General features: G+C 41.5%; 2 protein-coding genes across 2 annotated transcripts in view; one reads left to right on the forward strand and one right to left on the reverse strand.

The window, feature by feature from the left end:
• The window catches only part of stpg2 (sperm-tail PG-rich repeat containing 2), a gene marked incomplete at both ends in the record, with an annotated part of 84236 nt that extends 70986 nt beyond the window's left edge, over positions 1 to 13250 (reverse strand). Inside the window, 5 exons of the mRNA XM_080433561.1 lie at positions 5215 to 5330; positions 9763 to 9927; positions 10583 to 10750; positions 12493 to 12602; positions 13145 to 13250. Coding sequence (XP_080289687.1) covers positions 5215 to 5330; positions 9763 to 9927; positions 10583 to 10750; positions 12493 to 12602; positions 13145 to 13250 — 665 coding nt within the window. The remainder of the gene's footprint in view (positions 1 to 5214; positions 5331 to 9762; positions 9928 to 10582; positions 10751 to 12492; positions 12603 to 13144) is intronic.
• A 1538-nt stretch (positions 13251 to 14788) lies between these two features.
• On the forward strand, positions 14789 to 24141 carry bri3bp (bri3 binding protein). The gene is made up of 3 exons (XM_080433331.1): positions 14789 to 15120; positions 17355 to 17457; positions 17660 to 24141. The coding sequence occupies exons 1-3, from the start codon at positions 14935 to 14937 to the stop codon at positions 18079 to 18081; spliced, it is 711 nt and encodes a 236-aa protein (XP_080289457.1). The 5' UTR covers positions 14789 to 14934; the 3' UTR covers positions 18082 to 24141.
• Positions 24142 to 24251: the final 110 nt, after the last annotated feature.

Here is a 24251-nt window from a genome sequence, read left to right on the forward strand (position 1 = left end):
ATTTGCAATCATATGCTGAGATGCTTGTGCATTGTAGCCATGTGGCGTTCGATTATCTTGATTTCCCCAATACAGAGTTGTGTTTGGCACTGGGCTAATGCTAGCATCCAGGTTGTTTGTTTCATGCTAGCTAATGCTAGTTTCCATTTCTGGTAGCCTTATGCTTGTGTTATTTCATTGGATGTATGTAGTGAGCATTATTTATTGGTGCTACCCCTCATGATTGTTCAGTTTAAAACTGGTTTGGAATTTTGGTTGGAGAGGTATAAGCATTCAAACACTGCTTCTTATCGTCTCTTCAAGCTACTGTTAGCTGTCTATTGTGTACCACCACACGCGTTGAGAGGTCATAACATGGCACTAATTATTCATTAGGTTGGATTGTGACTATATTAATGAAACACGAATGAATTAACTTGGATGTTATCTTCTCTTTTAGCTTAACCATGTCATTGTAAGGGATATTTGTTCATTGCTTGATCTCATTCTGCTTCTGTTTTCTGTTTCATGAGCGACTGCCCATTATGGTGATCCAAGGTTGATGATGGCATGACCTTCTGTCCACCATGGATGCTGGGAATCTTCAGGTTCTGGGTTGCTGCCAGTCTTCATTTTTACTGCAGCGCCATGGTCATTGCACAGCAGTAATCAAGATCACCTCGGTGGTATACCTGGATCTACTTCTGCTGAAGCCATGAGAGGCAGGTCATTCATTAATCAAATCTAAAACTCATCCTGGTTAAGTCTACTGAAAGCCTTGTCGGCTGCTCACTGCTTGATCTGCGTATCCACTCACACTCATGTTATAAGGATTCAACGTCTATACAATTCAGGTGTATAATATCAAATGGTATGGATTGTTAATGATCTTGGATATTTAAGTAGTCTGGGATGGTTGCTTTGAGCTAATTTCATGGATATTCAAATCGCTACATTCCACGTTGGGGTTGTGATATTGTGAAATATCAATTAAATCATGATTTGACTCAAGAGTAGCGGTGGATCACTCGGCTCATGTCGAATGAACGCAGTTAGCTGTGAGAAGTAATGGGAATTGCAGGTCACATTAATCATCGGATTAAGTTTTATTAAGTGGAGAAAGGAACTATCTAATGTAGATATTGTGTAGATATTGTTTGGATTAGTTCTATCAGCATCTTATGGGTTCTTAGATATGGGAAATGCATTGCTTTGCACTGAAAGCTCACATGTTTCAATTAAGCACTCCTAATCAGTTATCATCCTAATGGAATATCATTTATTGTAAGAACTGATACCGCTTTTTGTCCGTTCTTTTCTATGTCTGCTACCTGAAATGGAGGTTAATCCTGGCGGAAATGATCCTGTCGTCTTGGATGATGGGAAGGCATGTCAAGGGCGTGGTTTGCTGCCAGGCTGTGTTCAGTGTGCCAGCAATGTGGACTCTGCCCCAAGCGTATACTCCTCACTTCTTTCGGATCGGCGCAGCAACCTCAGCAGCATTGTTGGTCTTTATTCACTTAAAAGCCATGGGTCCCTGGTCGTCTGCTGCTTACGAACATTTTATTCGTTTAAATACGGATGAAATTCTTGCAGCTCAAAAAGCTATGAGTGTTATGTGTGATCAATTATGGAATAATTCAGGAGTTGCATAATTGATCGTGTGTTAAGTATTGCTCTTGTCAGAGCGCAGGTTGGGGGTCAGGTACATTTAAGGGATGGTAAATCACTAAGGTGGTAAACCACTAGTAGCATGGTCGTGTTGGGTCTCACGTTGCTACAGTGGTATTAATGATGGGTGGTAAACCACTAGTAGCATGGTCGTGTTGGGTCTCACGTTGCTACAGTGGTATTAATGATGGGTGGTAAACCACTAGTAGCATGGTCGTGTTGGGTCTCACGTTGCTACAGTGGTATTAATGGTAGGTGGTAAAGTAGCATGGTCGTGTTGGGTCTCACGTTGCTACAGTGGTATTAATGATGGGTGGTAAACCACTAGTAGCATGGTCGTGTTGGGTCTCACGTTGCTACAGTGGTATTAATGGTAGGTGGTAAAGTAGCATGGTCGTGTTGGGTCTCACGTTGCTACAGTGGTATTAATGGTAGGTGGTAAACCACTAGTAGCATGGTCATGTTGGGTCTCACGTTGCTACAGTGGTATTAATGGTAGGTATGGTAGCCACTAGTAGCATGGTCGTGTTGGGTCTCACGTTGCTACTGTGGTATTAATGTTATGTATGGTAAGCCACTAGTAGCATTGGTCGTGTTGGGTCTCACGTTGCTACAGTGGTATTAATGGTAGGTGGTAAACCACTAGTAGCATGGTCGTGTTGGGTCTCACGTTGCTACAGTGGTATTAATGGTAGGTGGTAAACCACTAGTAGCATGGTCGTGTTGGGTCTCACGTTGCTACAGTGGTATAATGATAGGTGGTAAACCACTAGTAGCATGGTCGTGTTGGGTCTCACGTTGCTACAGTGGTATTAAGGGTAGGTGGTAAACCACTAGTAGCATGGTCGTGTTGGGTCTCACGTTGCTACAGTGGTATTAATGGTAGGTGGTAAATCACTACGGTATGGTAAGCCACTAGTAGCATGGTCGTGTTGGGTCTCACGTTGCTACAGTGGTATTATTATGGTACACCATTAAGCATTGGTCGTGTTGGGTCTCACGTTGCTTAATGGTGGTCTAGAAGGTAGGGTTATTATTGATAATCACTAAATAGTATATTCCGTCTATATCAGGTCACCGCTCGGGCGAGCGTGACTTGCCTGAAGGGTTTGCATTGCTGCCATCATATAGAGGGAATTTGACATTGCTGTCTATACACATAGTTATTCATAATTTATAGTCGATTTCCTTTAACATCAAAACACAGTAGTGTTTTGCCAAAATGTGCATCTAATAGTCGCTGCTGGCGCAGAATATCGGCTTAGATGTGAAGGGCATCTCGGTATGCATTTAAAGGAAATGCGTCATTGCTGACACTCGCATAGTTAATTCATGTAGCATATTTCATTTAGTTCAAAGGGTTTTAAATGAAATTGCGTCACTTCGATGCTTTAACTGATAAACATTCTCATATAGATTAAGGTGTGGCGCTGTATTGCTCACTGCAAGTGAGCGTGTGTTGGGGGTTGTGATTGGAGATCTGTGTCATGTTTGCACAGGAATCGTTTAATATCACATGAGCAGAGTCACACCGCCAAACTTGATTGCAACATTATTGCATATATGAGTAATGGTTAATATGGTATATGGTTAATAAATGGTAAATGGTTCACTAACTGTCTGGTTATTTCTGAGCCGAAGTGTCTAAATGAAATCCAGTGACACGATAGTTCATGTAGACACGGAGGGCAGTATGTTTATAATATTCATTCATACTCCCCGGACCCCCCCATTCGTATAGTAATTCAGTCGTACTCCTTTAAGTCAGTACGTGTCAAACTTCTGTCATCTCATTTGCTACAGTTAACTCACTCACGCCCTCATACCCACAGTGCAACTCTGGAGGTTCATTTAAGCAGCCTCAGTTCTCTGTTCAGTCTACGTACTTCGCTGTCTAAGCGGTGTGTTCAGCTGCTTGTTTTCAAATTCCCTCCACCTCCCCGGCCTCCTCCCCGTGGCATCTAGTTATTATTGTTATAGGTTGATTCTGTGTTGTACTGTGGTTCTATGATTCTGTGTATTGTACTATGTTTTTGGATTGTACTATGATTGTGGTTGTTTAATTATGCATTGAAGGTTCAATGTTATGTTAAAACTGTATTTTATGTTTCATGCTTTCTGTCTCTCCTCTGTCTCTCCCTCTCTCTTTTCCCCCGACACGGTCGAGGCAGCAGGCCGCCACCCTAGAGCCTAGGGTCTGCCTGACGTTTTCTCCAAGTTAAGAGGGAGTTTTTCGTTGCCACTGTCGCAAATTGCTTGCTCAGGGTGGGATTGTCGGGTCTCTTCTCTACATGTAAAGTGTTGAGACAACTTGTTGTGATTTGACACTTGAATTGAATTGGATGCTCTGCTCTGGGGGTTGTGATTGGAGATCTGTGTCATGTTTGCACAGGAATCGTTTAATATCACATGAGCAGAGTCACACCGCCAAACTTGATTGCAACATTATTGCATATATGAGTAATGGTTAATATGGTATATGGTTAATAAATGGTAAATGGTTCACTAACTGTCTGGTTATTTCTGAGCCGAAGTGTCTAAATGAAATGTATTAATGCATTAATATTTGTTTTATTGACCGCTAAAGCATTCAATCAAAGCAAAGATGAGATGAGATGGAAAGAGAGAAATATAGATATAATCGTATATTCTGCTCCTCTACCATATCAGACCTCTGACCTTTAGCTGTCAGTAGGAATGAACAAAAGGAGACAGTCAAGGGAATCATAGGTGATGAAAAAAAAAGGTGAAGACATATAGGGTTAAAAAAAGAGCGAGGTAAGAGGCAAAGAGGAATGAAAGAGAGGAGGAGACTGGAAGAAGGCAACTCTCAGCAACTGTGAGGGCAGAGGTTTTACTTTGTAAAGCATTTTTTAAGATTCCAATAATCCTGTGTGTGTGTGTGTGTGTGTGTGTGTGCGTGTTCTAATACACGTGCGTGCATGTGTATCTATAAGACTTTCTGTGGGTGCAACCATGTGCATCTACAGATGCCTTTCTGACTATTGAGCTGTTGATGCGTGAAGAATAACAGTGTTTGGTGCCCAGAAGCGCTTAGTAAGGTGCAAACCTCATCAATAGAAAGCCTCTGTAGGTGATGTCAAACAGAATGCCTCATACGGTAGAAGCATTAAAGCAAAGTAAAGTTTAACTTTGGGAGAACTTCTTTTCCCAACAAGTCAACCTCCAGTATTAGCTAGCTCCCCAGCCGTTCTGCTGTCATGGCCAGTGTTTGTTTATCTCTACTGTGCAATATTGTAGAAAAATAGAAAGAAAATGGAATGTAAAAAGTTTGATTCCAGACAAAAAATCAAATAAAACTGTTTGACTCGGCTTTGTCTTGTTTGCATGCATCTTCAAGGACCAATTGTCTATTTAGATTAGGTTTCCAAAACAAAAGTAAGCGAGACCAGAGTTAAATTAACACTATTATATAATGTTATTACTGCTGTGTAGTAATAATATAAGAGGTTTCCTGAAAAACAATGGTTGAGTCTTTAAGAATGCTTGCCCATGTGGGAGAGGCAATCTCATTGCATGAAGCACATAATGGGAGATACTCACTCTTCAGGCTGATACTGGCCCGGACCGGGGCCCTCCAACAGCTTCACCTGCAGTCTCTTCTCTGTCATGTTGCCAAAGTGGACCCCTTTATACTTCTGGGCAATACTCGGCTCTGACTGGAGAGAAAGAGGAAAAGAGAGACACAGAATGAGAAATAGAGATAGAATCGTACATTTGTCTCCTCGACTATCAGAACTCTGACCTTTAGCTGTCAGAATGAACAAGAGGAGACAATCAATGGCATCGATGGAGATGAAGAAAAATGGTGGAGAGAGAGAGTAAGAAACTGGGAAATCAGGAAAACAATGGTATAAATAGTTTAACAAAGCTGAAAATAGCATTGACACAATTATCTCGTTTCCCACAGCCTGTGAATGTGAAGATTAATCAAATGTCAGAGATTCTTATCTGTTAGTGTTTTACAGCCTGTTGCCTTGTGTACCTCTGGCTCTGGTCTTTCAGTTGGATGTCAAGCCGACCTGTAGCTTAATGACTGAGAAAGGTCACATCTGGAAATAAGCAGGGCATTTCCAGCCACCGGTGTGTTAAAGAAGATACACACAGGAGGTAGAATTTAAATTGATAAAGTTAAACAGTGTCATGCAGAAGCCATACTTTTTCAAACTTGGCAGTTTTTTGTTGTTTTCTTTTTTACTTTTAGTTATCCAGGGAAGGTTCACCTAGCATGAATACTATTTTTTCAGCAACACCCTGCTTCCTATGCATTATGTTTATCATCCATTAATGTGTGATACAGTTACACACGTTCACACATGGGAGCTGCCCAGTACAACCACAGTCTTCCACACCACACCACTATAACTATACCTTGTGTTAATAAGTATTGTTAACCACTGCTGTCGTAATAGTTGTGGTGTGAACTCTGCCATCCACTTGAGTTAGAACAGTTTATTTTTAGCATAGTATATTATAGTTATAGTTAAAGTGCTTAGTATGGACGGCCCTCTTTACTGTTGGCCACTGGGCAGCTCCACTGGAGCAGTCAGGATTCCGTGCCTTGCGCAAGGGCACTTCAATGGGGAGGAAAAGGTGGGTATAACTGCAGTTCATGGGACAAATTAATTTCCCCCACTCTTTTATACCAGATGTAAAGTTGTGATGTAACAATACATTTAAGTTGAAGTTGCTTATTCACTTTTTATTAAAAATATTCCCATCGACAGGGGCGGATTAACCCTTCGTAGTGCCCGGTGCTTGGACCCGGTTCGGTGGGGGCGGTGCTGCGCGGAGCCCTGCTTCTAAATTTCGCAAGTTTTTCGCAGTTTTTTCTTTTTCTTCACGCCGCTTGGTGCCCCCCCCCCCCCCAGGTTGGTGCCCTGTGCTTCAGCACCTCAAGCCCATTGGATAAGGCACCACTGCCCATCCATAGAAGATCAAAGTGAAAGATGCCACTCCTCACCATGTAACCCGAGTCATGTTTTATCTCTGCTCCAAACTCAATACATTTTGGAGTGAATATTTCAATATCCTGTCCAAGGTTTTGGGTTTCGAAATACAGACGACAGACGATCCCCCTAATAGCGATATTTGGGGTCACAAGTGGTTCTTGTACTCGGATCAACTATTAGCTTTTACATCCCTACTATTGGCGAGACGATGTATCCTACTTTTATGGTCTTCCAAAGAACCATCCACCGCCATGTGGCTCAGGGATGTTATGTCCTATATTAAGTTGGAAAAGATAAAATATTATGTAAATGACTAGATCCACACAAAACATGATTAGAAGGCGATAGCGCTACACAATTGTTATTTGGAACAAGGTACATTTTTCACAGTGAATAAAGGCATCCATCTGTATCTGTATGAATGGGCATCACCTACAGTATATGAATAGTTTAATGCAAAATATTCGCTGACACTATTCAGATTGTTTATTCGTCATGCTCCCAGTGTGTAAAGACCTTAAGGTGGGTTTTATTTTCCTTTTTTTGAACATGGGGAAATAGAGCCAGGGAGCAAAGGCTCTGGTATCAAAACAGGTAGGCTACTCAATGCCAGGCATCAGAGCACATATTAACCACTCGGCTATCAGCACCCCAAAGGGTGCGTCTTTTCTTTTTTAGAAAGTGGTTTTCTAAACTTGATTGTAAGTGATGTATGTTCTTTGCCCACTGACTTGTATTCAGATATGTCTAAAAGGAAAACTTTGAAGTTTATTTCTTAGAAATGCAAGCCCCTACAATTTATATTCTGTGAGCTATGCCAAGGGGACAACTTGAGGTGATTTTTTATTATTATTTTATACACAATCCAATGGAAGCAGTGTCATAAAGTTTCTCCTTCACTCCTTGCAGCGCCTGTTCCCTTATCTCCTTTTCCACAGACACTGCAGGACAAGATCTGAGGTTCTGCCCCCTGTGATCTTTTCATCCAATCTGTTTTGAAGAACAAACACAGTAAGGATGTGAGATTTCTTGAAGAACTAAGAGGTTTATGATAGTATCGCAGGCAGCTGGCATTGAGCTCAGAGTCACAAACTGTCAAGGAGACAAAACAGAAACTCACAGGCATAAACATGTACAAGGCTGCTTAATATTCAACTGTGGACAAGTAAAGCAAAAACATATCTGCTTCTATATTGCAGTGAAAGTCAGTTTGCAGAGGACGTTCAGTACACTTGAATGCATCCCGTACGCCTGCTGCCAGTAAAGTACTCACGCAACATGGATTTCAGTTAAACGTTAAGAACTTTTTTAGAAACAGCAGCATGTCCTGATACAGTAACTGCCATCTTTTTACCTCCCTTCACCAACCCTCTTCTAATCTGTCAAAACAGACAGTTATTTTATCTCTCACTCTTATAATGCCATGTAACACATTTATTCATGCCTATTCAAGTTTAATTATCAACAGATATACAGGTGTGTTATATTACTTTTACTGAACAATATACAAACGATAATTCTCTATTACACTGTGCAGTGCACATACAGGGCGTGGCCGTTCGAGGCACCTGCCCATTCAGAGCGGGCTCCAAGCGGCCCCTTGGCCCCCAGAAGTGCTGCTTGCAGTGTGGTTGAGAACTGTGCAAGTGCTTCTTGCAGTGTGGAGAACTGTACAGAACCTACATACATACCACACTGGGCAAGACCTAGCCGTTTGAGTGTCTAAACGGAAGTTTGGCAGAAGTACCGGCCAAGGAAATTACATTGAGGCTTCACAAATCTGTTTACATTCTCCTTAAAAGATTGTTTCCGGGGGAAATACATATGACGGAAGTCCCACCCCTATAGACACTCTCTGCATTAGGTTGTGACCAGGCTTTTCTCCTCTGCGATGAGTAAAGGCTGGGAATGAGGCTGGCTAGCCACACACACACACACACTATTCAAATTTATAGATAGACTAGTGCAGTGCTTAGGGTGTGACAACCATTCGAAACGTGTGCCTGTTTGGAGCAGGCCGGTTCAGGAGAACCGGTCATCCGATCAACTTCACACTCAACACTCCCATGGGTCCTCAGCAATACACCCACCAAGTTTGAAGTTGATTGGAAGAACGGTTGTTGAGATATGCGCAGGACTGGCAGACATGCAGAGATTCCTGGAATTTAAAGATAGATGCAGAGATGCAGAGAAATTACATCCATCTTTGTGTGACAAAGGCAGAAAACCCAGTGGATTTTCTTTGATTTCAGAAACATTACACATATACAATTGTGCTTGGCCTTGGTATCATAATTGGACAACTTCTATAATATCGTGTTCCATCCAGGAACCAACATTGTTATTGGTGCTTTCCAAGGTCCACCTCTGAAATGAATCAACGAGAAAGCAAGAGAAAGACATACAGACTGGGAGGCTGAGTTAAAGGGAAAACAAAGTGAGAAAAACAGAAGAATAAAGAGAGAAAGAAGCAGTGTTTGAACTTTGAGAACAACAGAAGTCTAGGCAGATGAAAGCAGTGGATTGATGCTCCATTGATGGCCCTAAATCACAGCGGTCCTCTGTGCCTGTGCTGTTGTGTTGACACAACCTCGGCCAATGCTCAAGGACGCTGTTGACTTCGCCTGGTCATTAACAGATGAAAAATGGCTTAATTGAGAGCCAGACCAGCAGGCGTGTGCATTATTTTAAGTGAATATTGTAATATAGCTTGAAGAATAATTACTAATGGCTCTCTTTGTTGACATGTAAAATGGATGAGCATTGGTGCACTGTGACTTTTTAAAGTGGAGCTGCATTCATTAGCTATGGAAATGGGTTTTGGGCCAAATGAAGGCGAAGGGGGAGGGGGGTGTATAGTGGTGCATTAGATCTGTCTAATGTTAATGGAGCTTGCCTTGCGGGCAGAGTAAGTGCACTCAGACACACACAGACACACTAATGAATACACGTATGCACGGACGCACGTACTCCTTTCACTGATGGATGGACATACTATGAGTGAGTCCGTGTGTGTGTGTGTGTGTGTGTGCGTGCGTGCGTGTGGCTATGCACGTGTCTGAGTGTGTGTATGTGTGCACGTGCGTGCGTGCGTGCCTGAGTGTATCTTTTGCAGTAGTGTTTGAGTATTAAACCTCACCAGCAGCGGATTGTAGTAGGCCGGTCCTAAGGTTGTGTCCCTGGGAGGGGGCTGCTGTTTGCAGAGTTCACCCTGGGTGTTCTCCTCATAGCCATAGGCCTGACCTGGGGAGGGGATGGATGGAACCTCGGACTGATGAACCACCCAGAGCCGGTAAGGCACTGCCTGCAGCCACAGAAGAACAGGTAAGTTAGGGAGGAAGAGAGTAGACGAGCCAAGGATGTTTGACTTTACAAACCAGGCACTTGCCTGAAGCCAAAACAGAGGGGGGCACACACAGAGAATTAAAGGTGCCAACCAGAACCGCAACTGTTTCTTCAGCGTGATGCCATAGAATAACCATTTTTGGTTCCAGAAAGAGGTGGTTCCATTTATTTTAATGTTTCTATAAAGAACACTTAACCACTAGTATTTCATCTCTGGTTCCATTTATTTTAATGTTTCTATAAAGAACACTAGTATTTCATCTCTCTCTCTCTCTCTCTCTCTCTCTCTCTCTCTCTCTCTCTCTCTCTCTCTCTCTCTCTCTCTGATTCAACATACTTAATCAGGTGTATGATTGAGTATTCTCTCTCTCTCCCTCTCTCTCTCTAACACGTCCTGACACAGATTCAACATACTTAATCAGTTGTATGATTGAGTATACCAACGACTACCAACCAGCTACCAACGATGGTGCAATACACGCATTATGCACCGAAATTTGGGGCACAAAAGCTAATCAACAGCCTTTAGGTTGGCTGCCAAAATCACAACTTTACCTTACTTTGCAATGTCACCCCCCCCCCCCCCCCCAACCTTCTTCATCAATGATGTTTACCATTTTGCTTCCACGCCTCTCAGCCTGTCCTATATAAGCTGGCATGGTCTTCGGTGTGTTCCCCGAAGCAGGTAGGACATTGTAGGCCCCAGGGCCAGGAACCTCAGACACCACTTCCTCAAAACGCTTGGAGCGATTCTTGAGACTCTGGCCACCTTGGATGTTGGACTGGTGAGTATAGGAGAGAGGTGAGGTGAGAGAAGGGCGGGCAGGCAATATCACAAAAATGTACAGTATATGAACAACTCAAATTAAATACAGTCAGCATGTGCTGAATAAAGTAAATGTAAATACGTCTGCATCTATGCAATACAAAACTAAGACATGCCTTGAAATAGTATCACCAAAAAATACAGGTATAAATTCAATTAAGAACACATTACTTAGCATTTTAACATTTTTACCACAAACATCATGAATTGACAACAATGTATTTTAAGCAAATGAACTTACAAGTGATGAACTTCTTCATCAAAATCAAGGCTGAGTTGTGCTGACCAAACCTTTTCACTGTCTGAGCCCATGGCACAGAGCTATTGGCTAACTAGTGCTTATGGCTAACAGCTGTGTCATGTGACTAGCAGCCAATAGAATGAATGCTTGGCAATATCTACATAATGTATATCTACTTGTATTCATATTATATATCTACATATAAGTAACTGCAATACCTCAAACAACAATAAACAGGTAAAAACTTAAGTTGAGACAGAAGTTTGATTGAACACATGTAAAAACACACTTGTAAAAGTACTAGAGGGTCGGGGCACTGCGCGCCCCTCCCCCCTATCCGCTGCGCGGTGCTTTGTGTTTGTTGGTCTCTATAATATATAAAGCCATACTAGGAGATGTTCCCAATGGAGCTATGCCCAAATATGGAGTGTGTTGTCTGACCTCAGCACTTCCTGTCCAGGGGGGTTTGTATGCGAACCCTGTTCTACCATGCCGTTGAAGGCACAAGGGGGCGTGGCTGGCGGGCTAGGTTAGTGCAGTGAGTGGCAGTTGGGGCAAACGCAGTCCCCACCAATATTATTTACGATTCTGTGCCTATCGGTACATAACTCGGACGGCGCTTAGTCGACTAGCAGTCCATCGGCCGGTCGTCGCGGGCACTCGCGCCTGGAGGCGCTCGGGCGCGACTCCTCGGCCTCAAGGTCTGCTGAGTCGGCGCGCCTCCGTCATGGTCCAAAACTATACTTTATCGGCGGAAAAAATATTCTGCGGTTGTTTGAAAAAGTATTGTCCTAAGCGGGAGGCAAACCCAGACTCCCAGAGCTGGTGGATCTTTAGGCCAATGATTAGCGAGGTGCGCCACTGAGACCGGTGCTAAAAATGGGTATTCGGGTTGTATTAGAATGTGACGTCCTAACTCTTCTATTGTAGAGGAAAGAAGTCCCCGCCCGCGTGCCCGCCCAACCCCCTTGTGCCTTCGACGGCATGGTAGAAAAGGGTTCGCGGTTTGTATATATAGATAGGGGTGGCTTCAGCCGGGGACAGGAAGTGCTGACTTTTCTCAATTGTATATATAGATGGTTGCACATGTTTTATTTTATTGACGCTGATTTGACCCAACCTTAGCTTATCAAGTTGACTAAAGTATTACCAGGATTTTTGGGCGGTGTAGCCGCCCCTATAAGTGGGGTTGGGACACCTCATTAGTATTAGTTTCCTGCGCTGTGATTGGCCCATTAGTACACCCCTAGCTGTACTGTGATTGGCTGACTCTATTCAGCACTGTGATTGGCTAGCGAGACACATGATGACATTAATAACCTATAAATAGGATTATGCACTTCCAAAAATCCATTTTTTTTGGAAGTGAGCTTCCATCACTATGATGACCACTGTGATGACCACGCCGCCCCGCCCACTTCACACTGGGTGTGATTTTTTATAAATAAGTACTGTACCTTGACTTGTGAGCAGTCATACTGTCCAGGTCCTGGCAACGGCATGCTCTGACTGGTCTGGATGAGCATTGACTCTCTGTTGGTGAGGGACAGGAAGGGGGCATAGCAACCTAACAAATGAAAAATGTTATACAGAATGTCTGACAATATAGAACTCTCTGTGACCAGATGAAAACACCAGAAGTGAATGTGCACCGAATAGACAATAAAGATGTCCTGATGGGCTCTACCTCTGACGTCACCCGAATCCGTGTGTACAAATAAATAATCCACCCATCTGCCCAAATTAATTATTTCTCCAAGATATTGATCTTCCACCCGCTTGCACAAACACAGACATAGCTTATTAATAATTAGCCTAGTATGAGAAGCTAAAATTAAATGCAAACATTTTACAAATACAACTTTTTTTGCTGCAGTGGGCCTATGTGCTTGAATGCAACTCTGAGAGTGTACAAAATGGAACCAAATGGACCCTTAAGGGCAAGCTTGGCTCCCCCAGCCTGGCCCACAGTATCACTCTTGAGACATTATCGATAACGGGTGTTTAAACTTGTCTGTATTCAACGGGTGAATATTTCCCTTTGGACTATACCTGTACCTTTGACATTGGAAGTTAAATTGCCTCCTGCATGGCAACCATAAAACTTGCCTGATATTTTGTCCTTGTCTCTGGTTAGGTCGTAGGACCCCGGTCCAACGTCGGGAGACGTGCTGCCTACGGTCATATAGGTGACTCTTGGAGCGCGTCCGTACATGTTTCTTACTAGTAAGCAGATGATTGCTTAAACCGCAAAGTTTACAAATATCTAGATCGTTTGACATTCTGTCGCCGCATATGTCACAGTCATTTCTAAAGACTGGGGATGAAAATTCCTTCACTTACTGAGTCTACTGCTAGCGAGACAATGTTATTGTTAGTGCGTCGTTGCCTGGACACTGCGTGGTGGAGTTCACGTTTCACTTTCACCCAAAAATGCACATCAAGACACACTAAATGGGATGTATTCACACAAAAATGTCTTTCTGTTCTACTGCTGCTGTAGTAGGCTACATCCGTATCAACAAATGTGAAACACAATGTAGTCATTCTCTCATAAGTTAAAACTAAAAGGCCATTTCACTGTGAAGTAGGCCTAGTTAGACGATCCACTTTTCCACCAGGCTACCCAGTGCTACCATCTAGTGGACATGTAAATGTGACAGAAATGCAACTGCTTGCTCGTTCGAACGGAAATATATGATGTTCATGATGTCATCATCCAAGCTTAGTATCGACCATACAAATATATATTATATATATATGTGTGTGTGTGTGTGTGTGTGTGTGTGTGTGTGTGTGTGTGTGTGTGTGTGTGTGTGTGTGTGTGTGTGTGTGTGTGTGTGTGTGTGTGTGTGTCATCATCATAACATTGGTTTCCGTTCGGTTCGAACATGACACTTTTAAAAAAAGAGGGAAATGAGCGAGCAGGTGCATTTCTGTCATATTTGTATTATCCACTAGATGGTAGCATTGGGTAGCCTAAGCCCTAGTGGATGAAGTGAAGTGGCAGAAGAAGTGGCCTTATGCCATAATAAAACGTTACTTATTCATGTTATTAATTCAAATTCATGGCAGGGCCTTTATTGCACTGCTCTTGCATTTTGTAAGACCGCCTGCTAAAATTACTAAATTATGAATTGAACCTCAAGTGTATCTAGTTAGTAAGTTAAGTTGTAGTCCTATGGTTGTAGTACACATGCAAGGGAGTTGTTATACCACTCCCTACCCGGTGAGGGCAACCGTGCGCCTTAAGACGTTAACCTAGCTTCTAGCATACTGAAGAATCACCATCACAGACAGCGTTGCCATGTCCGCTTATTATAAGCGACTTTTCTGTAAAGTTGTAAAAATTGGTAGTTGCGGCGGGTAAGGGTTGCGTTTTTTTGGGCTTGTTTCTAAAGTGTACTTGCTTATTTAGGCTTGCTTCCAGATGTTTTGATTTGTATTCAAACCAGTGGTTCTCAAATATTTTCATGAAAATGTTTTGTGCCAGGGAATGTTTAAAGAATATTCCAAATATTCCACATTTTATTGCAAGAGTTTTTGAAAATAGCAGATCACAACGCGCCGCATCGCTTGTAGATCGGCTATTTTTAAATGTTTTGGCTTGCCCTAGAATTTCTGTAATCTTACATACATTTCATGTATTTGAAATACATTGAAATGTATGTAAGATCACAGACATTCTAGGGCTACTTTTGGGCTTGTTTTCCTAGTTTCTTATTTCTCTCGCATAACCTGGCAACTCTGATCACAGCGCTATCCCGTCGTCTTGACATCATCCCTCCAAGGTGCTTAATAATTTAGGCAGCTAACTAAACCGTTTAGATCCACACTTGAGCCATTTTTTTAATACTAAATTCAGCTTGGGGGAAACTCGGGGCCTTTTTGGTGCTACTATGAAGGGAATCCAGCGCGTCGTCATCGTATCGGTGCTTTTCGCGGCTCTGCTGTGTGGTGCAGCCGAGGCGGCCAGGAGGAAAGAGTCCTCCAGCACCCAGAACAGCTTCAAACGGGCGGCCAACGGCATCTACCAGACCCTGAGCAATGTGTTCGGAGAGGACAACATCAGAGGACTGTACAAGGTTAGTGACCCCGGCCACGGCCCGTCACACACAGACACACCTGCTCTGCTCTCAACTGCCATCCCAGCAGCTTTTAATGCATGATGTAGTACTGTAGGGCAGCATGGGCGGTGAACAGAAAAGCGCGCCTGGTCTGACCAGAAATACGGTACATGGTTGCCATTTTGGATAAGAAATGCGAGCAAGACCTAAGGAGTTCATCCTAATTAATCATTTTGTCTATTTAAGCGGATAGTCTCTTTGTACTGAAGACAGACTGTTTATGCAATGCATTGCAGAATACTGTCACATGAAGCCTACCAGTCCAGGCTACTATCACAGATGGTAGAACAGTTATAGGCCCAGGTCGTGACAGCTGTCTTCTTAATTTCGATGTAATCCAAGATTGTCCCTGGGTCGAGAACACCTTGGTATGAATTTCCGTCAATGCAGCACTTCTCGTCAGGACAGGTGGGCACCAAAACCATCTGGGCACTAGGGACAATTGGGCATCAAAACCATCTGGGCACTAGAGACAACTGAGCACCACAACTATCTGGGCACTAGGGACATGTGGGCACCTGGACGAGTGGGCACTTAGGGGTGGAGATAACTGGGAACCTGGACAACTGGGCACCAAAACCAACTGGGCGCTATGGACATGTGGGCACATGAATTAGGATTCAAGAACAGTGTATTAAATATCACTTACCAATATCAAAGCAGCATGCTGTAAGTTAAATAAACACTTCCTAATTCAGGTGCCCACTCATCCAGGTGACCAGTTATCTCCACCTCTAAGTGCCCACTCGTCCTAGTGCCCAGTTATCCCGGTTCCCACCTCTCCAGGTGCCCAGATATCTCCACCCCTAAGTGCCCACATGTCCCTAGTGCCCAGATTGTTTTGGTGCCCAGTTGTCCTGGTGCCCACCTCTCCAGGTGCCCACTCGTCCCAAAAACATGGTGCCCAGATGTCCCTAGTGCCCACCTGTCTTGTATGCCTTGTAAGGATGCACCATATTCACCTGTTTCCTAGGCTGTGTGTTTTCCACTTCCTGTTGATTTGATCCAATGAAATCCAATGAAACTGGTCAGATGACCAATGATATCCAATGAAATCGACAGGAAGTGGAAAACACACAGCCTAGGAAACAGGTGAATAGCCTATTGTTTTCTACATGTACTGTACACGTTCAGTGACATTGAAAGGATCAGGCGAATTGGGCCAGTCAATCACATTAAAACACGCAGACTTGATGATAAGCATTCTCATGATTAATCTGGAAGAAAAACAATATTGTCCATCTGATAATTCACATAACTATTTAATGATTTCTTGGTAACTGGTTTTGCACCCACAGTTCACAGAAGTGCCATTCAAATTGAGCCGACCAGAGTATTTCAACTTTTCAAATGGAAACATTTGAAAGCTTTTGAGACCTTTTGAGACCTTTAGATATCATATATGCAGATCTCCATATCACTTTTACTTTTATGTAGCAGGAAACTCAAATATTGCAAAGTCAATTTTAAGCCCCAACTTCCTGTATTTAAATCTAACATTTCTTCCTTCCTGAATTGAGCAGCCTACATGTTAGACTACTTTTAGATGAGCATTACTTGTATGTTGGACTCACTCCATATTATTTTTACAAAAAGAAAATGTGGCATAATTTCAACAATTAATAGTTTTCATGACAATTTCTAAATAACTTGTTGTTTATGTGTGCAGTTTGTAATGCAATTCAAATGTCTGCCTCTGCAAGTCCAATGGCAGAATCAGCAGTGACATGGAGAACATGGTATCTGCCTAAGAGTTTAGTTAGAATGTAACTTATAATAATCTTAGCAAAGGATAGGCTAACCCTATCCCAAAAAGTCATTTTGTATTCTTCCTGATAAGCACTCACTCAACTGGAGACCCAATAAACTGCAGTGCAAATGAGAGAATCAATTAAATATAATGTATTGCTTAACTAATCAATAGCGTTTTATGTCATAGACATAGATTGTCCTTACATCCACAATAGTACAGGCAATATGAAGATTTTGTTTGAGTTAGATATATATTTTGTTGTACCTACATAAGATACCAACCTGTATGCCAATGAGCCCGAACTGCTTACTTAAGTTAAGTTTCAAGTACATTTTGATTAATCCTTGTATAATCCATTATTATATGATTTAATATGAAAAGAAACATACTCCAGGATTCTGTATGAATGCAAACATATTTATTGCTTCCCAATCTGCAGTTCTTCTCTAAGACAACGGAGCGGTTTGTTCATGGAGTGGATGGATTCATTGACGCCATATGGAAGATCTGGACTGATCTACTGGATGTCATGGGCATTGACTGTACGTTTGTGATCTTTAAGGTTATATTTGTGGCATTTCTTTTACAACAGAGAACAATTGATCTAGCAAAGCATGTGTTTTTCTACATTAAATTTCTTGTCTTATGGCAAGGTGACTTTTAAAGACACAGCAATAATCTTACCTTCTCTCTCTTCTTCCATCCACTTTCTGTTGTTTGTATCCCCACGTTCTCTTCCACCAGCCTCCAACCTCAGCCACTACTTCAGCCCCACCTCCCTCACTAGCTCCCCGGCACGTGCCCTGCTCCTCGTGGCCGCCGTGCTCGTGGCGTACTGGTTCCTCTCCTTGTTCCTTGGGGGTTTCTTTTACCTACTGCATGCCGTCTTCGGCCGGTTCTTCTGGCTTGCCCGCGTCACCCTCTTTGCCCTGTCCTGCCTCTACATCCTGCAAAAGTTTGAGGGCGACCCCGAGCGCGCTGTCCTGCCACTCTGCTTCATCATGGCCGTGTACTTTATGACGGGACCCGTGGGCGCATACTGGCGCAGGGGTGGTGCGTCGGCCTCGCTGGAAGAGAAAATCGACCACCTGGACACTCAGGTCAGACTGCTCAACATAAGGCTGAGCCGCGTCATAGACAGCCTGGAGCGTACCGGGGACCAGTAGAGAAAGGTGGATTGTGGGTGGGGAGATACTGGGGAGGGAGGGGAGGTTACTCTGAAGGGGTAATATTAATATTTGGTATCTGAAAATCTACCAGACTGTGTATGGTCCATTAAGTCCTTTAAAGCATTTACATCTGCCAAGAGGTACTAAGAAAAGGAGATGTGCAAGATTATTTAAAAGAGAAAAGGAATTCAGCCCTAATCCTACATCTTCAGAGGAACTCTCCAAATGGGGTTACAAGTTTCGGGGGTTGCGATTTATGAATGAGCATATAAAATGTATGTTTGTTTCTTTTTACCTTTTTTTTTAATATTCTGAGGGGTAACTTATGGGTCTAATATTGTCTTTCTCTTTATATATGGGGTGTCTGAACACTTAAAGAGGCAGATCCACAGCCCAGGCAGTTTTAAACCCAGACTGGACATTTCCATGTTAAACACGAATATCCCTGTCTATAGACATTGACTGAGAATGAAAATTGTGAATTTAGTGTTACATATACAATACACTACGTTTCATGAATTAAAATATCTAAAGATAATAATGGAAAACAAGGCAGGCGAGGCCTTGAGGCAACCGATAGCAATGCTATCTATAAGCACGCTGTCCGAGTTGTCAACCCATGGTGAACAAAGTAGGTTATTATCACCTGTTAAGAAATTTCTTGTCTGGAAAAAAAAACAGCGCTAATCCATACATGGGACTTTGAAAAAAACAAAATGAGCACTCCGATCGGTCTGCTGGCTCATACAGCAGCAGGGTTAGGAAACTGCCTGGGTAGTAGATCTGCCTATGCTCCCTTTCTGCATACACCCCCTTCTCCTTTCTGAGGCTATCAAAGTGGGACAGGGGTAGGGTTTGTCATCCAAACACCGTATTTGTGTATTTAGAAGGCAGCGAATGCAGCAGATGTTAAACGACTGATAGCAGGAAGAGCTATGACATATTTCCGTCCAAACAGTTTGAAGTGGCATAGATGTCACCGTGTCATTTAGTCTCCATTCCATAGAAGCGGCAGATATCGGGACCTCTTTTTCTTGTGTGCTTGAAAGAATTCATGCGAGTGTCATGCACAAGCAAGCGTTTGTTTGTGTGCGTGTCTGTATCTGTTTCTTGCTTGGGAAATGTTAAAAGCACTGGATATTGTGAAGTAGCCATCAGACTGGTAGAAAAATAGGCGGACAGGCAGCAATATCTCAGGGACATGGACAGAAATAATCCATAAAACGTTAGATATTGACATCAGCTGTATCAATCTCATACATTTGCAGCAATTAAGGATGAATGCTGCATGTATCCTTTCTGTTTTAACTAAGATCATGTCAGAATAGTGAATTCTGAACTAATGTTTGAATCTATATTGACTTGTATAGTACTGTATTTGCTGCCCTCACACAGGGACAAACAGGGCTAACAGGGCTAAATCACTAATCATTCCCCTAAATAACATTTGCAATTCTGTCCTTTTTGTTACATTAAACACCACTGACATTAAAACACCGTTAGACGTATGTGTTAAGTAGGGATGTGCGCAGCGACTCATTTAATTGACGAGTAAACAATGTTTTTTTGTAAAATCGACTAATCCAAAATGTATTAATAATTATTCATTATCTGTGCATAATGCATGGCCGCAAATTGAATTACAGAGCATTTATTTATTTTATATCATCTCAATGCTCGTGGCTATCCTCCAAATGCATTCATTTCAGACAAAATGTCACGTTTAAACAAGTTGTTGAATGACTTACACCTGGTTGCCTGGAATGGTATACACATTTGCTGAATTAATGTTGGTACCTGCCATTATCATTGTCCTTCCCTGCAGCACTGTGTATTCCGGCTCGATGTAGTCCCATCAGTTTATTGAAGCCTTTGCCTTCAACAAAGCTGAATGGCCTGTCTATTGCGGCCATCGTGTGACGAACAGACATCCTGTAGCTACTTCGATTCACTGCAGTGCTGCTGGGAATATCAGTGTTAACAATTTTGCCACGTATTTTTAGCTCTTTTAAAGCGACATTTTATTAAGACATGAACGTAATTTCGGGGCAAAACACAAATGTGTAAAACAAAACTTGTCTATATACAAAATCTATATTCTACTTTTAAACTAATAGTATTTCAGTAGACGTTTAGTAGAGGCAGCACCATTTAACCATTTAGTCAAATAACCGCGCACATCCCTAGTATAAGTTGCAATCTAGTCAAGGCATCGACCTTTGAGCAGGGGAACGAGTCGAAACGAAGGATTTATTTTGAATACACATGTTCTTCACATTCTGCTCGCCCTTGTCCTCATATATGATTGGTATCTACAGTAACAATGTGTGACAGTAACATGGGGAATTTTAAGCCATGTGTAAAACGATTAGTTAAAACTGGTATTACCTTTTCTCTAGACAATTTGGCTTACAAGTCTCCAAAATTGTATTACTGTTTGTACCTTAGTGAAAGATAGAGACTTGTACCAATACTTTAATGACAAATTTGCCACTACCCTAGCTAATGTCGACCTTCTATTTCATAGTGCTTCTGATGCATGCTTAGTCAATGTGCATGACTGTAACCAATCTTTTTTTACGTTCTGATCATTTGATCTTGCCTTTTATTTATTTTTTTACATTTCTCAAGTACTGTATTTTTCCTCCAACCATAGTTATATTTACAGTTATCCATTCCTATTATCCATTGCACTAAAGGACAAGTGACCCTAGCGCTGTGGTGATTAAAATCCAAGTAGACAATTTCATTGTCTCTTGTTAATTTGATTTAATTTATGAGCTTGCGACACAGAAATCATTAGAAGGGTGTCTGTGATGTTAGGTCTGAATTATTCATAGGTTTCACAGCAGCACAGTACCATTGTGTAACACCAGAATAGGGTTTGGCCAGTTTGCTCTGTCAGTATGTTGTCTCTTTTCTTGAACTAAAAAGTTTTCACATATAGAATGTGTGGTTACTTAGCAACGGCCATAGAGCACACTGTAGTCACAGCATAGATTATACTAGTAATAATGCAACTTCCAATCTGTTACTCTGTTAATGTTTTGGTATGTCAATGGCATTTCATAGCATGTCCACTGGAGGGCAGTCCACTGTTAGATGACATGCCATGAGGCTTGCAAAAATGGGACCTTTTGTGGAACAATTCTTCTTGATCAACCATCATAGAATTTAATGGAGCATTTTTTAAAGCACTATAAAAGCAGTTTTTTCCATTCAAATGCAGACTGTCTTGATTTATACACGCTGTTAACACACTTTTGTGGTAATAGGCAAAGTTTAATATGGCCAATTTGTGCCCTACAAAAACTCCCTCAATTACCAAGATTTGTGGCCACAGTTCCAAACAGCTTGCAATTTTCTTACATGCTGTTTAAACTTTTTATGCTTAAAATCTTACAATCTAAAAAAAGAATCTCATTTGAATGTTCCAAACTGTAAATTATATGCTTTTTTATCTTATTGTGAGCACTTACTGTGACTGGTAGTGCTAGATTAAGCCAGTTTTCCAGTATAGTGTGGATTTTCTAAGTATTTCAATAAGTCTGTATAGTTTGGGTCAACTTTTGCACTGATTACTATATTGACCAAACCATACACCTCTCTTAGGGCAGGACTGGGAAATATTGTCTGGGATTTTGGATATCGTCATATTGTGATAAGTGTTGTCTCTTCTTCGTTTTAAAGACTGCATTACAGTCGGAATTTCTGAACTTACATGACTTTTAGTTGTTCTATTATTTACCTTTATCCACGTATTTATTAGGTATATTGATTATTTATCAAAAATCACACCCAGTGTGAAGTGGGCGGTGTGGTCACAGTGGACATCACAGTGATGGAAGTTCACTTAAAGAAAAGTAATATTGTGCACCAACCATTGTACACCCCTAACTTTAAAAAAAACATAAATGTGTTTTTTTAAAGTGCATAGTCCTATTTATAGGGCTATGCACATGTGTCATGTTTCACTAGCCAATCACAGTCCTGAATATACTGTGATTGGCCAATCACGGTGCAGGGTTAGGGGGGTACACTGGTGGCCAATCACAGCGCAGGGTTGGGGGGTGCAAATGTCCAAACCTCACATATAGGGGCGGTTTCACCGCCCAAAAATGTAATTGTGTAAATATTAAGTGAAAACCTCAAAAGTCATCCCCACAATATCGAGGTATTTGGTCAAAAAAATATATTAGATTTTGGCCATATCTCCCAGCCCTTGCTCACACTATGATTCAGCCCAGATCCAGCCCCCGTTTTACACAAACATAGCCTAAGTATTTAAAATACCATGCCAAGGCCATAGTTTTCCATCAATACTTGTTATTTGTCACAGCATCATGTAAGAGTATTTAGGCAGTGACCTGTGTATATGTATTACTGATAATGATGTGTAATTTGGTGGATAATATTCATGTACACTGTAATTTAAGTAAGATTTGACCTGGCCTCCCAATGCATCTCTGCAATTATCTTGTTGCTATTCTAGGTCACTGAGGTAATCTTGCTTAGCTGCGTTGGAGAGGTCCAGCTCTCTATTGTATAAAAGTTAATCATATTTAATGTGAAATAGTAAATCAAGACCCATGTTTCTTTCAGAGAAAAGGAGACAGATTTCTCTGAATATTATATACAAAACCATTCAAACCACTTTAGTTGCCCACTTTAGTTTAGGAGTCGCACACCAAAATAGCAGATCTATCACGGTGCATTGTGAGCTCGTAGATCAGCTATTTTTGCACAACCAAGTATAACCCGGGCTTGAAATTGCAGTAAGTGATATTTTTTGGGTTAAAAGGTCTATATTCTCATAGTTATACTTGCTATAGTGTTTATTCAACAACAGGGGTCTCCTCGTCTCTCCAGCTCTTTAGTAAACTGAAAATACATTTTCAGGTGGGTCATCAATTTCATCTAATCAGGAGGAGAGAACACATTTATCAGCTTTGATTTGATAGCGTTACAATTTATTTTTTTATTTTTTATTTTTAAATTCACTGTAAAGGCATTTTCTGTTTACTAAAGAGCTAGAGAGACAGGGAGACCTGTTAAAGAAACATTCTAAAACAATGATTACTATAGGAATATTAAGCTATTTAACAGTGTATTTTAACAAAAACAATATCTCTTACACACCCTTTAAGTGGGATGAGATGCTCATAGTTGTTACTAAAATGGAGGTTCATGCCCATTTCTGAGAAAGTAAATTCCCAACCATCTTAAATGCCCCAGGAACAGGCTTTACTGATTGGTTTCTGTCAATTCTAACGTTTTCTTGAAATGCAAGATATATCGTATGCTTTAAGTTGCTACTAGATAAAATCCCTTAATACTTGTAACTAGGCGTTATGCACTGTCTACTTCATATCTGCTGATCATGACCAGCTGAGATTCTACAGTGAAAATATGACATGCATTCTCTGTTGAGATTGAATGTCTTCTGAATGACCATTGGCATTGCAGTGAGATAGAAAAAGATACAACTCCATCTTTTTAAATTTATGTAGCCTATTTTAGATGTGCTGTGCCAAGAAGTTTTCCTTTTTGTCTGTACAATGCTTCTTCAGTTCAAGCACTTAACTCTCTACTCAAGACTCGAGGACAAGAGGACTTAGTCATTTTCTTTTGCATTCCCCTCCTATTTTTAGAAACTTTATTTGAAGATGTTCTGTACTAAAGTGATGTGGGGTGTGCCAACCCCTTTTTGCCTGCCTGTTGTCAATTGTGTATCATGTGTTGGAATGTGTTTGTGGAGAAATCATCCTTTTCAAAGAGATGTTTTACAGTGAAAATGAGGTCCAGATTTGAATAAAATGAACTTAATCACCAAAGTTCCTCGTTTATTCAATTTTCTTCACTTGAGGAAAGGGTGTGGTTCTGAAATAAAACAGTTTTTGTTTAATCATTTTCCAATTTTTTTAATCAAATGGAGCCATTTAAAATCCCTGTTAGGATATTCATATGTCAAACTATATGTAAACTGGTCTCATATACTGTATGTTAAAGCGGCACAATGTAACTTTTCTTTAATGAATAAAATGTAATTTTGTCCAATCTGTATGATAAGAGTATGTTAATACTCTTCTATTGAGACCTTTAGATCGTGTCAAAGGTCATGTCTCACCTAGACACAGGATCTGACACGGATTTTGACCTGATGGTAG

This window comes from Gymnoscopelus braueri, assembly GCF_963280865.1.
Source record: "Gymnoscopelus braueri genome assembly, chromosome: 7".
Classification (NCBI taxonomy): domain Eukaryota; kingdom Metazoa; phylum Chordata; class Actinopteri; order Myctophiformes; family Myctophidae; genus Gymnoscopelus; species Gymnoscopelus braueri.